This window comes from Herpailurus yagouaroundi, unplaced genomic scaffold, assembly GCF_014898765.1.
Source record: "Herpailurus yagouaroundi ecotype Mexico unplaced genomic scaffold, PumYag 100, whole genome shotgun sequence".
In the NCBI taxonomy this organism is placed as follows: Eukaryota; Metazoa; Chordata; class Mammalia; order Carnivora; family Felidae; genus Herpailurus; species Herpailurus yagouaroundi.
Genome location: NW_024412391.1, coordinates 75,041,063 through 75,055,317, shown reverse-complemented (window position 1 = coordinate 75,055,317; position 14,255 = coordinate 75,041,063). Strand labels below are relative to the sequence as shown.

The 14,255-nt window shown below is 34.7% G+C and overlaps 1 protein-coding gene across 3 annotated transcripts in view; it reads right to left on the bottom strand.

Annotated features, from left to right (window-relative positions):
• Nucleotides 1-14,255, bottom strand: part of HGF (hepatocyte growth factor) — an 80,840-nt gene that overhangs the window by 60,446 nt on the left and 6,139 nt on the right. For 2 of the 3 annotated variants that reach the window (XM_040472806.1, XM_040472805.1), the window contains 4 exons: nucleotides 13,190-13,355; nucleotides 7,932-8,044; nucleotides 6,343-6,457; nucleotides 1,271-1,413 (listed from right to left, as the gene is read on the bottom strand). In XM_040472806.1, coding sequence (XP_040328740.1) covers nucleotides 1,271-1,413; nucleotides 6,343-6,457; nucleotides 7,932-8,044; nucleotides 13,190-13,355 — 537 coding nt within the window. The remainder of the gene's footprint in view (nucleotides 1-1,270; nucleotides 1,414-6,342; nucleotides 6,458-7,931; nucleotides 8,045-13,189; nucleotides 13,356-14,255) is intronic. The other variant, XM_040472807.1, reaches the window with a different exon arrangement.

Genomic DNA, 14,255 nt, shown 5'->3' with positions numbered 1-14,255 from the left:
AGAGTTCCCAAAAGAGCAAGGGTTTTTCTTCCATGTGTAAATTTAAAACAAATATTAATTACAGATTTACTCATACAAAACAGACTTGTGCATAACGTTATCACAGATCAGTTTATTATTTTTAAAAGAGAAGAAAACAATGAAGAAGTTATAGTGAACAGAATATGATACGGAATGGAAAGTAAGAATTTACAAACACAGATGGAACTGGCTCTAAGCACATGAAGTCAAGAATTTTAAATTAACTAACAACAGAAAACAAATTCACCTTGTCCGTGACAATTAAGCTAACAATGGCCTTTTTTATGTGATAAATATCAACCTGGTATTAAATGGATATATGGAAAAATAGTTCCAAAAAATGTGGTTAATAACAAACAGATACTATAAAAGTTGGACAGCATTCCAGCAGCCCCCTACCCCCGAGTACGTCGAAATCCTACTAAACTTCTCTCAGAACTTAATCCGTGTGTCCTTTGGATTTTTAGAAGCTTAGTTTCTGACAAAACTAAAAAGCCAGCCATTCAGTAGCCAGGTAACTAAGGAAAATGAAACCACATCCAATGCTGAAGTGGTTACTCTTCCTTCTTGTCAGGCATGCAGTTTTCCAGTGCAAGAGGGGGGACAGTGCCCCGTTATGCTGTGAGAGGAGGTGAAAACAGGCGTGGACTTAGGGTGCCTGCCTTCAAGACAGCTGGGGAGCTACTACTGCTTTGATCTCTTCAGATGCTATTCTCTGTGGTGTTTAGTGTCAGTCTGTGTGTCAGATTTGCTTCTCACCAAAAGGCACACGGGGGGTATTGAACTTTCAGCGACCCCTTCCCATATTCTCTTCTGGGTTCATGTACTCTTGCCACACCACTTCAGAGTAGGTTTGACAAAATTTCTGCAGAAGCAGGTGCTAGATGGATGGAATTAGCCTTACTCTTAAAGAACTAAGCTTCACTGGGTTCCTTTCAGGTGGTGTATGGGAGCAGATTTTGAGGTATGTGAACTCAAGACAGTAGATGAGGAAGCCCAAGCTTTTACTCTCCCCAGAGGGATGCCTCAGGCTCTGTTGAAATTCAAACTCATAACCCTTTTGCATTAATCTTATGATAATCAGTTTTTAAGATGTCAAGTAAAAATGCTCAGATAATTATCTTTAGTTGCATTTGAATGAACAGCATATTTATTATGGTTTAATTCGTTTCTGTTAACCTTTAATGCGAGATGCAGTTCTACAGAAAGCGGGAGCAGAGTGCCCCACACGGCATTCAGGTTCATTTACCTTCTGAACACTGAGGAATGTCACAGACTTCGTAGCGTACCTCTGGATTGCTTGTGAAACACCAAGGTCCCCCTTCTTCCCCTCGAGGATTTCGACAGTAGTTTTCCTGTAGGTCTTTACCCCGATAGCTCGAAGGCAAAAAGCTAGTTTTAAAATGATAATCATTACAGTATAAGAGCATGCAACTTTATTTTTGGCCTATTAATTTTACTAATTAGTGGGTATGTTTTTCCTGACGTACAGAAATCATTCTAGCTCAGACTTCCATATATATTAACTCAAGTTCATTTTCATCCATTCTTAAAATACTTAAATTTTATAAATACTCACCTAACTGAATTCCTACATTCAACACCATTAACAATGACTCATCTCTGGATTTGCTAAGAGCCAATCATTCTAGAACCTAACTGAAGTTTTCTGAACCACAATTTCAAAGCTCCACTTGAGCAAGGCCCCTAGGAGAGAATGGAAGAAACACTGCAGAAGGCCTTGAAATCTCACTCTTACAACGTTTATCTGAGATAATTATTTGTTTGTTTATTGCTTTTCTTATAAAGAATAGCCCCCTTTTTTTTCTGCACAGTTGAGAAACAGGTTGATGAAGTAACACAAAGGGTCTAGAATCAAATTAAACCTGGATTCAAATTTCAGTTCTCTCTTTTCCCAACTGGAGACCTCAGCAGGTAATTTAGCCTCTCTCAGACTGTGTTAGCAAACCTGTACCCGGAGCATAACCCTAACTTCATCACATCTTACACTTTATATGGTTGTTTTGAGAAGTTCAAAGAGATGACTGAGTAATCAACATTCAGTAAATGCTACTTATTGTTAAGCTCACTCTGCTTAGTAGTCTTTACCTTGTCATAGTGAAAAAAAGAATTATTTATTCTCTTCAAAAATTTGACTAATTTTCACTGTGGGGTTTTGATGCTTCCAGATTTAGTTCCTAATAGTTTGCCATTGCGTGCAGAGACTATAATGCATCACCTTCATTTGAAATGTCTAATACCCTAGTTATCGTTTTCTTATTAGCATAAAGTATTTCAACACAGTATCAGAAGAATCCAAAGCCTCTTTTATTGTTTAGTACTTCTTGTGGCATTGGCCTCATGATGCTTTCATCTGCTAGATTGCACGTAAAAAAATCACAAGTAAGGAAGAATATATATCTGTGAATAACACTAAACACTGTTTTGAAAATCTGGTTACATTTTCAATATCCGGTTCATTTGTTTCTATAAAGCTTTATTTCTAGTCTCACTGCTTTCTTGAATTCTAAATGGTGTTTAAGTTAGAGTGAAGTAAAAGGACTTTAGTCTCTAAGTAAAAAACATTCAAATGTGTCTCGTACCCACTGAAACTTATTTAGGAATCATCATTTTTTTGTTATTATGTGACATAAAATATATATGGATGTTCATTGGGTACCAAGCAATATTTTGCAATGAAATTCTTTCATTTGGACATGAAATACACCATAGTTAAGTCTTCAGAAAACATAAAATATTGGTCAAAAAGAAAAAAATCTATTCTAAGAGACTTAATACTAACCAAACATTTTCAAGGAAACTCTTATTACTACAAAATCCGAAATGTCTTCAGATAAAGTTTATTATATTCATACTACATTAGCATTTTAAATATGCGGAAACAAAAATTAGACATTAGGCCATACGATTGACAAAAATTATAATACTATTAAAGCTCATCATGATTTCACAATTCCTAATGGTATTTAATTTTCAAAGGAAAGAGAAGTCCTTTTTTTTCTTTAGCCCTTTTATTCCAGAGTAACTTAAGATACCTTTTGTTTATTCCATTGCTTGAAATTTTCTTTTGTTTTTGCCAGTTTTTCAACTTTTCATAGTAAATATAACAAAATACTCATTTTTCTGATAGAATCAAAACTAACCTTTACTTCACATTTTTTTTTCATAAAGTAATGCCTAAATTTACCTAAGAAAATGTTCCTATAACTCTATTTCATTAAAAAATAGAGTAGTAATTCGGGGGAAGTAATAGAATAATTAGTAAAGTAGTCTACAATCTTTAGACTTCTCTAAAGTATTTGTTTTACACACACACACACACACACACAAACACACACACATATACCTTTCCTCTGGATTTGTAAAGCTAAAGAGAAGCTGTGAAAAAGTAGTGAACGAGTCAGTCAATGCTTTAGTCGTAAAAATACAAGTAAGGAAGAGAGAAAAAGTAGAAATCAAAACTAGACATGGCAGAAATATGAATAAAGTTTTCTCACTGGAGTTAATAAAAGAAAACTGAAAAGGAAAGATGCATTGCTTTCTGTATGAAATTCCTCTTTAGGACATGCAGAGGAAAGAACAGTCTGGCCATCTCTTCTTTCATTCTTTGGTGTAATAAGGCTTTTTACCCAGATTAGCTGGTTTTCTTTTGTGTCCTGAGGGATAGCCTGCTTTTCTTTAGCATCCTAGACTCGATCAAGGGATGAAGCCAGCCCTGCTTTTTTCACTTTTATGTGTTCATTCAACAAATGTTTATGAGAACCTATTACATACAAACCCAGTCAATAGGCTCTGTAATAAACTTTTATTCACTTATATACTATTTGTGGTTCTTTTTCCTTGTTAGCAAGGCTTTAAAAGAGAGTAAAGAAATATTTAAAACTGAGTTATATCCAAATATACTTTGAAATATAAATTAGATCTTCTGAGTGCTAGCCACCTTTTCTTTTCTTTTAATATAAACTGCATTCATAGGAAACTTGATCTAGTCCATCATCTGCTTCATTAATGAATGCTGGTGGCCAATGAAGGATGTAGATGTAGATATCAAGTCACCTGATTTTCTGGTTAAGCTCCTATACTAATTTAATCATCTATCATCATCTTCCCATTAAGCCACTTGAAAAATATTTCAATCTAGAGTCAACAATAAATCACTCCTCCAAACAGATAGATATATATATATATATATATATATATATATATATATATATATATATATCTTTTTCCATTTCCCATAAAGTTAATCTGTAGGTAACACTTAACTTAAAAGTGTTAAGCTTTCATGCAGATATTCCAATAAGCTGCTAATTGATGAAAATTGTTACTGTTGAATACGAAAAAAAAAAAAAAAAAGATTTGGTTAAAAGCAAGATCTTCTCAGCCCTAAACCACTATATCACAAGGAAATGTTTGTTGGTAAAATAGCTGATTGGACCGGGAAGCCAGTTCCCAGGGAGATCTATTTCACATTTACTCTTCTAGCAGAGAATCACAATCATAGAGAATTTGGGTTGAAATAAGACCTCTACTGGGTCAGGCCAGTGCACTCAACTAGGGTAGGATTGATTTCAAATGCTATTCCTTTGTTCATGAAAAACTTAGATCTTGTATTTAAATAAAATGTTTTCCTCATATAGTATCATGGGAGAGACACCATGCAAATCCTCATGAGAGAACCAAACAATTATGTATATCTATCTATCTATCTATCTATCTACATATGTGTATATATATATATATATATATATATATATATATATATACATATACATATATATATTTGCTTTTGCTGTATTTCAAAGGTATTTGTCTATTATCATAAGTAACTAATTTGGGAAAAATTAGTTGTTTTCTGCTATTGAGACCCTGTAAACTGATCAGCTTGGCCACTTACTAGCTGGTGTTAATTAGGCCGGATCACAGGTTTGATCCCAGCGTAGAGCAACTAACTTCTTTCTTTCTATGTGGGCCAATTAACTCATCTCTGTTTACAGAAATAAAATCATGTTGCATAATTATGCCCCTCAAAAATGAAAGAAATGGAATAAAAAGCGATTTAATCAAGGCAAAGTCACCACCACTATGGCAAAAGCAGATCACAGCATGTGACCTACTGCTCGGTGTTTTGTGCCCTGTTTCATGTTAAAAACACAGGCTACACAGTGACACTGGCTGAGCTCAAGATTCTGGCCATCACACTTACTAGTTGTTCATGACCTTGAAAAGTTACTGAAGCCCTTTCTTCTTCAGTTTCACCATATATAAAATAGAATTAATAAAACTACTCACTATGTGGTTCTTGGGATATTAAATGAGATAAACAAGATAAACTGCTCAGCAAGATACTTGCTCCTGGTACACTAAACCTTGCAATGCATTTAATAACCAGAGAGGAGAATTGTTTTAAACTACTTCAGTTCCTGTTAAAATTATTTGTGAAATAAGTCTTGACAAACTGTGGCTATATTTAGTTCCTTAGTGGGTATTAGAAATCTATGTTTCTCCTCCATGATGATTAAAACTCTCAGACTAATGAGCCTCTGGATGCTGTGTTTACTCATCTTTAAATAGCATTCATCTGTTATAATGAACACACTTCTCTGAAGTGTAGACATTTAATTTCCACGGAATGAGAAGTTTTCTCCAGTTATTAAGCAATAGGTGAAATGGGAAAGCTGGTCAATCTGTGACATGAGTTATTAGCAGAGGTTCTCAATTTTGGCTGTGCTTTAAAAAAAAAAAAAAAAAAAAAGAAAATACCAGTGCCTGGATTATTTCCCTAAAAGATTCTGATTTAATTGTTGTGTGTTGATGCCTGGGTGGCGGGGTTTGTTCAAGGCTCATAGCAGTTGGTTTTAGTGTGCAACCAAGGTTGTGTACCACCACGGTTAGAGAACAGTCAGCCCCCAGTATCAGGTCAGAATCTGATCCGCTGCCTGTTTATATCACAGTGAAAGCCTCCACTTGAGCTGCAGAGGGCTGTACCTTCTTGAAGGCGAAGGGAGGGGGTAGAAATATATGTGTTTTCTTTAAATCACATTCTCATCACTTCTTCACAAATACCAAGATGTATAAGATGAGGTTTTGAGGTAAGATACTGTTAGGCCATACTTAATGGCAAATTTAGTCATCTTTGGATATCAGTCATGAATTCACATAACCCTTGGCTTAATGCAATTCGGTAAAGTTGGGTAAATTATTATAGAACCATAGATTATTCTGAAGTACTAACATGAGATTGCTAACACACATATAAAAAAGAAAGGCTCTCCCCTCTTTTCTTCATGCTGTTCTTACCTGTGTTCATGTGGTATCATAGAATTCCAAGGCTGGCATTTGATGCCACTCTTAGTGATAGATACTGTTCCCTTGTAGCTACCTCCTTTGCCAATGATGCAGTTTCTAATGTAGTCTATCAGAGGAAAGCAGAGAAAAGTTTTATAACTATGTGTAGCATACTCTGTATATATTTAAAAAGAAAAAAAGAATTCCATCCAAATCTTTAGGTAATTAATGTTTACAAATTATCTCAAATCATACTGACATTTCTGGCCTAAGGTTTATAGTACTTAAAAAAAAAAGACTACTTTGGAGTTTTAATTTTGTGAGTATATTTCTGGAAAATAGCAGAGATCAGTCCATGTTCTTAGTGGAGATTAGCCTGTATACTCAACTGGTCAGACAAATTTAATTTGGCAGAATGATTTGCTCAAATATACAGACCATTTTAAGAAAATATTAAAAATAAAAATTAAGTAATTTGCAAATTTTATTCAATTCAAAGAGTTACTTTAAGATAATGAAATAACTGACTTGTCTTTATCTCAGTAAAATCGTGTAAGTTTTGTATATGTGTGTGTGTATGTCTGAGTGATAGTTATATTACGTTCATTATTATTTTCTAAATTTTTGCTAACTTTAGTGCTGCAAAACTGTAGAGCAATTAATTTGACACAAGCTGTATATTCCTATCAAATACCAGTATGTACACTTGTTAGCAACCTAGAAGATTAAAAAATGGTCTTATACTACATTATGAGTTATGTTTAGGATTTACAGAATTACTGGGGTATGTAGATCATCTAATTTTCTTTCTTTTAGGTCATCTTATTTTCTACCATAAATTAATTTTAATTTAATTTAAACATCTACCTTCGTAACAAGGAAGTATCTCTGTATATTACCAAATACTCAAATTAAATGGCACAGTATGATTTAAGAAAATGTTACACTTGATTAAGTACTATTATTATAAATACAATCCATAATTATTAATTTGTGTGATAAGAAATTTATTTGGTAAAATTCATATTATGTAACACTTTCCAGTTATTTCATTGATATAATTCTGCTTTGGATCAAAGTAAATACCTGTGAATACAATATCAAATGAACAAAATAGACACATTAACAAATAATATAATCTTAATTATTTTAAAGATTTGTAAAGTATATAATTAGGAAAAGTCACAATGTTTCAAAATCTCCACATTTTATTATCAGCAATCATCACTATAACATCCGTTATTCAAAGTTGTTAGAATTTAAAATACTATAAAATAAGCTCAAAATGTACTATATCTTAAACTATTAACTTAAGGTGTCACTTTCTAAAATGAACATGGGGAATATCAGTTCTAGGAGATGCTCCTAGAAATAAACAAAGAGGGAGGGGGCCAATATAATTATGGAGTGTTTAGGGAGTGTTCCTTTTAAAATACTATATTTAAAAGAGTCAAGACTAGTGTCTTGTCTTAATGGAAGAATTGACTGCATAACAGATCTAGCATATGATAAAAAATCAGCAGGAAAGAGCACTGTAGCAGGAAATTACACATATTTTATACTTTATTTTGTTATGAAACATTTAGGGAGAAACTAGTTACCTTTGTTTTCATAGAGATCGAATTCATGACCAAACTCTTTTTTCACTCCACTTGTCATGCTATTGAAAGGGAACCAGAGGCATCGTTTCCTTGCTTTATCAAAAACAAAGGCCCTGAAAAAAATATCTGAATGAAAAGAAGGAATACTACTATTTATAAAGTTTTTAAAGAATGGGCACATGGTTTGGCCAAGGAGGGCAATATAAAAAGATATATGATTACATATGCATATAAAAATACGAGTGATTTTTGGACCTACCATTTTGATGGCCAAAGAAAGAACAAAATTAAGTTTTCATACATGTACATTTAAATATCAGAATACTGTTTGGAATGTTCTCATGTTATTCTAAATGATGTTTAGACAAATTAGACTTAAACAAGCCAAATCAATATATAGCACAACTGCTTGGGTTACTTCTGAAGACTTTTTTTTTTTTTTGTAAGTACACAACAAGTTGGAAGATTTTGTTTATAGTTATATACTAGTGATTATATTTGAAATATCGTGATTAATTTCCAAAGTTTGTAGTTGTGTAAAGTACATTCTAAAGTGACATTTCCTAAAATGCATTAGACAAATCACCATCCAGGAGATTCTACTAGCAAAAGGGATCTGAAATCAAATATTTGGAAAATTTTGCATATTATAGAACTTCTTGGTGAGTTATAAAGCATGGAAGCCTATTAAAACTATGAAAATCTTGTTATTAGGATAGCTGTTTATGTAAGTCGATGTTTCCTAAATAGATTTGCTAACTTGGGAATTTTTAATTTAAGAAATCTATTAATAACCCATAACATATGCTTTTGATATATCGTCTTGAAGAAAATTACTAAAATGTGTCACTCCTACAATTATCATTCCTACAGCTAATTATATTGAATTTTGTTGTTGGCTAAAAAAAGTCTTTCTAAAGTAAAATGAGAAGTAGACAAAGCCTTTAACTGAGCGTAGTAAAGAGCACGATAAAATTTTCAACATATTAAATGCTACCATGTCTTACAATGTAGAAAATGAAGTTGAAATTCTGACCCGTTTACCTTCCTTTAAGAAATGGTACTAAAACTCTTTCTCACTATGTTCATGCTAATCACAATGTCATCATGTACAAGTATCCAATTAAAAGAAACATAGCATTTCTCGGGGCGCCTGGGTGGCGCAGTCGGTTAAGCGTCCGACTTCAGCCAGGTCACGATCTCGCGGTCCGGGAGTTCGAGCCCCGCGTCAGGCTCTGGGCTGATGGCTCGGAGCCTGGAGCCTGTTTCCGATTCTGTGTCTGCCTCTCTCTCTGCCCCTCCCCCGTTCATGCTCTGTCTCTCTCTGTTCCAAAAATAAATAAACGTTAAAAAATTAAAAAAATAAAAAAATAAAAAAAATAAAAGAAACATAGCATTTCTAAGAATAAGGATTTTTCACTTCTAATCCATATAATGTTTTGAGAACATATAGTTTTCTTATAATTTTAGATATCCCAAATTAGCCATTTATTTCTTAGCAATTTGCCAAATTTAAAATATTTAAATATGGGGAAATAACTTTTATGAAACATGTAAAATATGTTATAAAATTATTTGAAACATTTTATCTATTATCTCTATTTTTATTTATTCTATGTCCAAAATACCCCAAAAATTATATTCATAAACGTTGTGCTTAAAGATATGTTGAAGTATCTACCTACAAGAACATCTTACAGCTGAAAGAGTAATTAAGAGCAAATCATGAGGGGCGCCTGGGTGGCGCAGTCGGTTGAGCGTCCGACTTCAGCCAGGTCATATCTCGCGGTCCGTGAGTTCGAGCCCCGTGTCAGGCTCTGGGCTGATGGCTCGCAGCCTGGAGCCTGTTTCCGATTCTGTGTCTCCCTCTCTCTCTGCCCCTCCCCCGTTCATGCTCTGTCTCTCTCTGTCCCAAAAATACATAAAAAACATTGAAAAAAAATTAAAAAAAAAAAAAAAGAGCAAATCATGAAAGTATATCTTTGCAGTGGTGGCAGAATAACTTACGAGAGAATTGGTTAATGATAGACTTGAATTTTGATCTGGTAGATTGTAGGCTTATGCAATACATGTTAAATTCCCTATTACTCTATTACAGCACCTTGGTGAGGGGCATGTTAAATGACTTTGAACACATAGTAATTAGATAAAGAGCTCATATAAACTAAACAAAAACCTAACTACAAATTTTAAAGTTACAGAATCAATAACTTGCCACTTAAGTTCACATTAAAAAATAAAATCATGGGGCGCCTGGGTGGCTCAGTCGGTTAAGCGTTGGACTTCGGCTCAGGTCATGATTTCACGGTTTGTGAGTTCAAGCCCCACATCGGGCTCTCTGGTGACAGCTCAGATCCTGGAGCCTGCTTCGGATTCTGTGTCTCATTCTCTCTCTGCCCCTCCCCCACTTGTGCTCTGTCTCTCAAAAATAAATAAATTAAAAAAATATATAGAAAACAAAATCATACCACACATATAACTACTCATCAATTAATAATATTGCTTTGACATGAGAATGCCTTGGAGGTGACTCATGAGTCCCATCAGGAACATGCAAGATTTGCCTCTGTGAATACACAGGTGATTGCATCCAAAAAGTGGGTATCAGAATTTCCAGCTTGCTGTCTCCATTCACCCTTTTCTCTCATTCCATTTAATGCCATATTCTCTCAGAAAAGTGTTTCCTTGTCTCATTTGATGCCTCCAAATAGAATGGATCCAAACAGTCAGATTCTAGAGTAGCATCTTGTTTTAAGTTTGACTTTAAGAGTCTTTATCTTATCCTTATTTTAATTATCATATTCCTTTCATACATGTAGATTTAGGTTTTCATACATGTAGATTTTTTTGTCTAGTTTTCTCGTTATATATGTCAGAAAGGCAATCCCAATACCAGTTACTCAATCATGGATGGAGGAAGAAAGCCTCATATTTTCTTCTCTTGAGTCAAGTCATGGACAGCAATTTTCCGAGGAGCTTAGAATCAGGCATTCTGGTCATCTTTCCTACCCAGCAAAAAAAGAACTTCAATCTCTGTAAAATCAATATTGTTGATAACTTCTCAAGAAGAGGTAGTGTTTGAGAATGTTCCACCCTGCACCCGTTGAATCACGGATGCTTTCATAAAGTATTACTGGTATTTTCTAAGCATGTTTGCATATTTGCCATTGCTTTTCAGTGATTCTAGTCCATATAACAAGCCTGCAAAAAAAAATCCTTTAAATCATTAAGAGTCTAATTTCAGAGTATCACAGTATGCCCATTCAGTTCTGAATAACTAATATATTTAGTGAATCCAAACACATATGTATATTTGGGATAGACAAGTGAGAAGGATGACACATTTCTGGGCAGAGGAACTTTGGCTGTACAAAGGTTTTATACATGTGGTTTTCTGCACAGGTTGCCATAAATTTGAAGGCTAAATATAACTCAGCCAGAATATAGTAGGAAAGTATGAAACCTCATATGTGGGTTATGTAAAGATTTTTAATCAGGTCACATGTGTTCTTTAATGCAGCAAAATCATTTTAGTTCCTCTTGAATAAAACAAAGGGAAAAGTTTTTCTTTTGTTTACTAGAGATAAGGCGTGAAAAATGTGAAAATCGAGAGGTCACAATGCCTTCCTTACTTGTGGATTCAGGAAAGTGTGTTTTCAGATTCAGAGTTAAAAATCAATAATGAGATGAACTTCTCCCATTTCCTTCGACTCACCTTCCCAAGCCTGTGAGGGGAAAGTACAATAAATCTAACCTCCTCAATTGCAAAAAGAACATCACGGTAGATCTACACAGCTATGACATTGATTGAGAGTAGTTTTCTCTAATTCATTTTATACAATCCCAAGGCAGGAAAGTCAGGGAAAGAAACAGAATTATCACAGGAATATACATGCAAAGTCAATTCTCCACTCCCCTTGCCAGGAAATCTCTCCCAGAAAGTGGCAGTTTGGCAAGAAAAATACTTCCAGAGGAGTTATAAATGAATAGAAAGGAGACAGTCTCTCTTCCTACATCTGTCGAGGACCTTCTCTGACCATACTCTTTCCCTCAGGTGCCAAACACTCATTTATCTAAAAAAAAGGCAAGATGAAAGTAGGGTCACTTGCCTCGACTTTACTAAAATCTGTATTCATGGGACATGTCACTGCCCAAACATGATCATGAATAGAATTCAAAATTGACAAGATACCACATGCAATCCTGTCAAAATAGAATGAGATAGGGAATAAAGGGGTGTCAAGTAAGTGAGAGGCTGGGATGTTTATGTGGAAGAATGGGGAAATGCATCTTCTTCTGGCAACTCAGAAAATTATTCAGATGCAATTGTCTCCTTCATGGCCCGAAACTCCTGAGTTTTATCCTTGGGCTCACTGGCAAAGTAGGAAGGAGTTCTTCCCTGTGAGGTTAGGCAGGGAATTTCAAAAGATAAGAAAAGTCACCTTTGGAATCTCCTCATACCTCTTTGAATTGCCCCATCACTTTTCACCTAAAACTTCATCATCACTATCCCCTAACTCTTTTTGAATAGCCTTTGCTGCTGACACCAATCCCTCTAGTCTTTTAATCTAATTCTCTCAACACCTTTTATTTCAATCCCTTAAGACAATGACGTAAGTTGCAGTAAATTCTGGCTCTTGCCCAACTTATATTCTGAAAATTCCTCCACTCCTCTTGCAAGAAAAAATAAATGTTTACTCTAAATAGAATACTTTAAAATGTTGGGGGCGCCTGGGTGGCGCAGTCGGTTAAGCATCCGACTTCAGCCAGGTCACTATCTCGCGGTCCGTGAGTTCGAGCCCCGCGTCAGGCTCTGGGCTGATGGCTCAGAGCCTGGATCCTGTTTCCGATTCTGTGTCTCCCTCTCTCTCTGCCCCTCCCCCGTTCATGCTCTGTCTCTCTCTGTCCCAAAAATAAATAAAAACGTTGAAAAAAAAAAGAATACTTTAAAATGTTGGATAAAAGGCAATCTAGTTGAATTTTAGTTTCTAAAGTTCAACTATTCATAAGATGAGAAAACACAAATTTCATAACCAGAGGCACTGTGGATTCTAAATGATATCAGTTTATGTGCTCTCCCTTACTCACATTTCCATCAACTGGGAGCAACATCTCCTGTTACAATGAGTGAAAACTCAAGTCAAGCTTATACTTTTAAGGGCAAATTACATGAATCCAAAAAATGGGGGGAACCATGATGATAATTAGTAGATGCTGTATTTGGAAAGTTATCCTAAGAACAAAATGAAGCAACTTACTTGCAAGTGAATGGAAGTCCTTTATTCCTAATACATCTATTGGCACATTGGTCTGCAGTGTTCATTTTTTTTGTTTTTATCTTCAGTAATGGGTCTTCTTTAATTAGAGTAGTCTTTGCTGACTTTTTGAATTCATGAAGTGTGTTTCTTCTTTTCTTCTGTCCTTCTATTAATAATAATAATTTTTTTTAAAAATGGAGGAAAAGCTTTTAAGGCTCATATAGAAAAAAAAATGTCCTTAAGGATCATCCACAAGATAGTGATTTTATCTGACAACATACTAGATCTCCAGGGATTGGGGGTGAAGTGAGGTGGGGATTGATACTCTCAGATAGTTAAGAGCAAGAGAGGAATATTGTAATCAGTGAAGAATAAATAACTTGTCATGTAGAGTCACTCATCTACATTCTTTAAAATGAAATATGGTTTTAAAAATTAGGACAGAGTTCACTCTAAAGAAATAAATGACATGATATTCTCCAAACAGTATGTAAGCAAATGCCCGGGCTTATCATATCATGCTCTATAATGAAATTTGTCATTTCCTTCTACAGTTGGCCCTTATGTAAGTTATAGTATTAATTAGATAAGCCAACTCAATTACATGTGAGCAACTTCTCACTAGAAAATGGCACAGTGGATAAATTCTTCTGACTCTCTTTGAAGTATTTCATATTACTCAAGTTTAGCCCTTCTCGTTTCCTACATAAGTGTTTTCTGTGCTTTGGGGCACTATTTCTTAGTATCACTGAATTGTCTTGAAATCAAGCCAACTACTATAAATCAAATGTGTGTAAAACATCATCCTTTAATGTAGCAATATCATTTTTCTTCATGAAAGTATTCTCCAAAGCCCCTAGATAGCATGAAGCCTCCTATTAAAAACATGAAAAACAGAACTAAAACATCCTAAAAGACTTCATCTTGTAGATAACTTCAGAGTATCAAGCGCTTACTTCTTTATTCTCAACTTGCCCAAAGTTACCTAGTTTCTAACGATGGTCGCCATCTTCACAATAAGGATGAAAATGTCTAAGAGACTGCACCTATTGTGTATTAAGGAGAG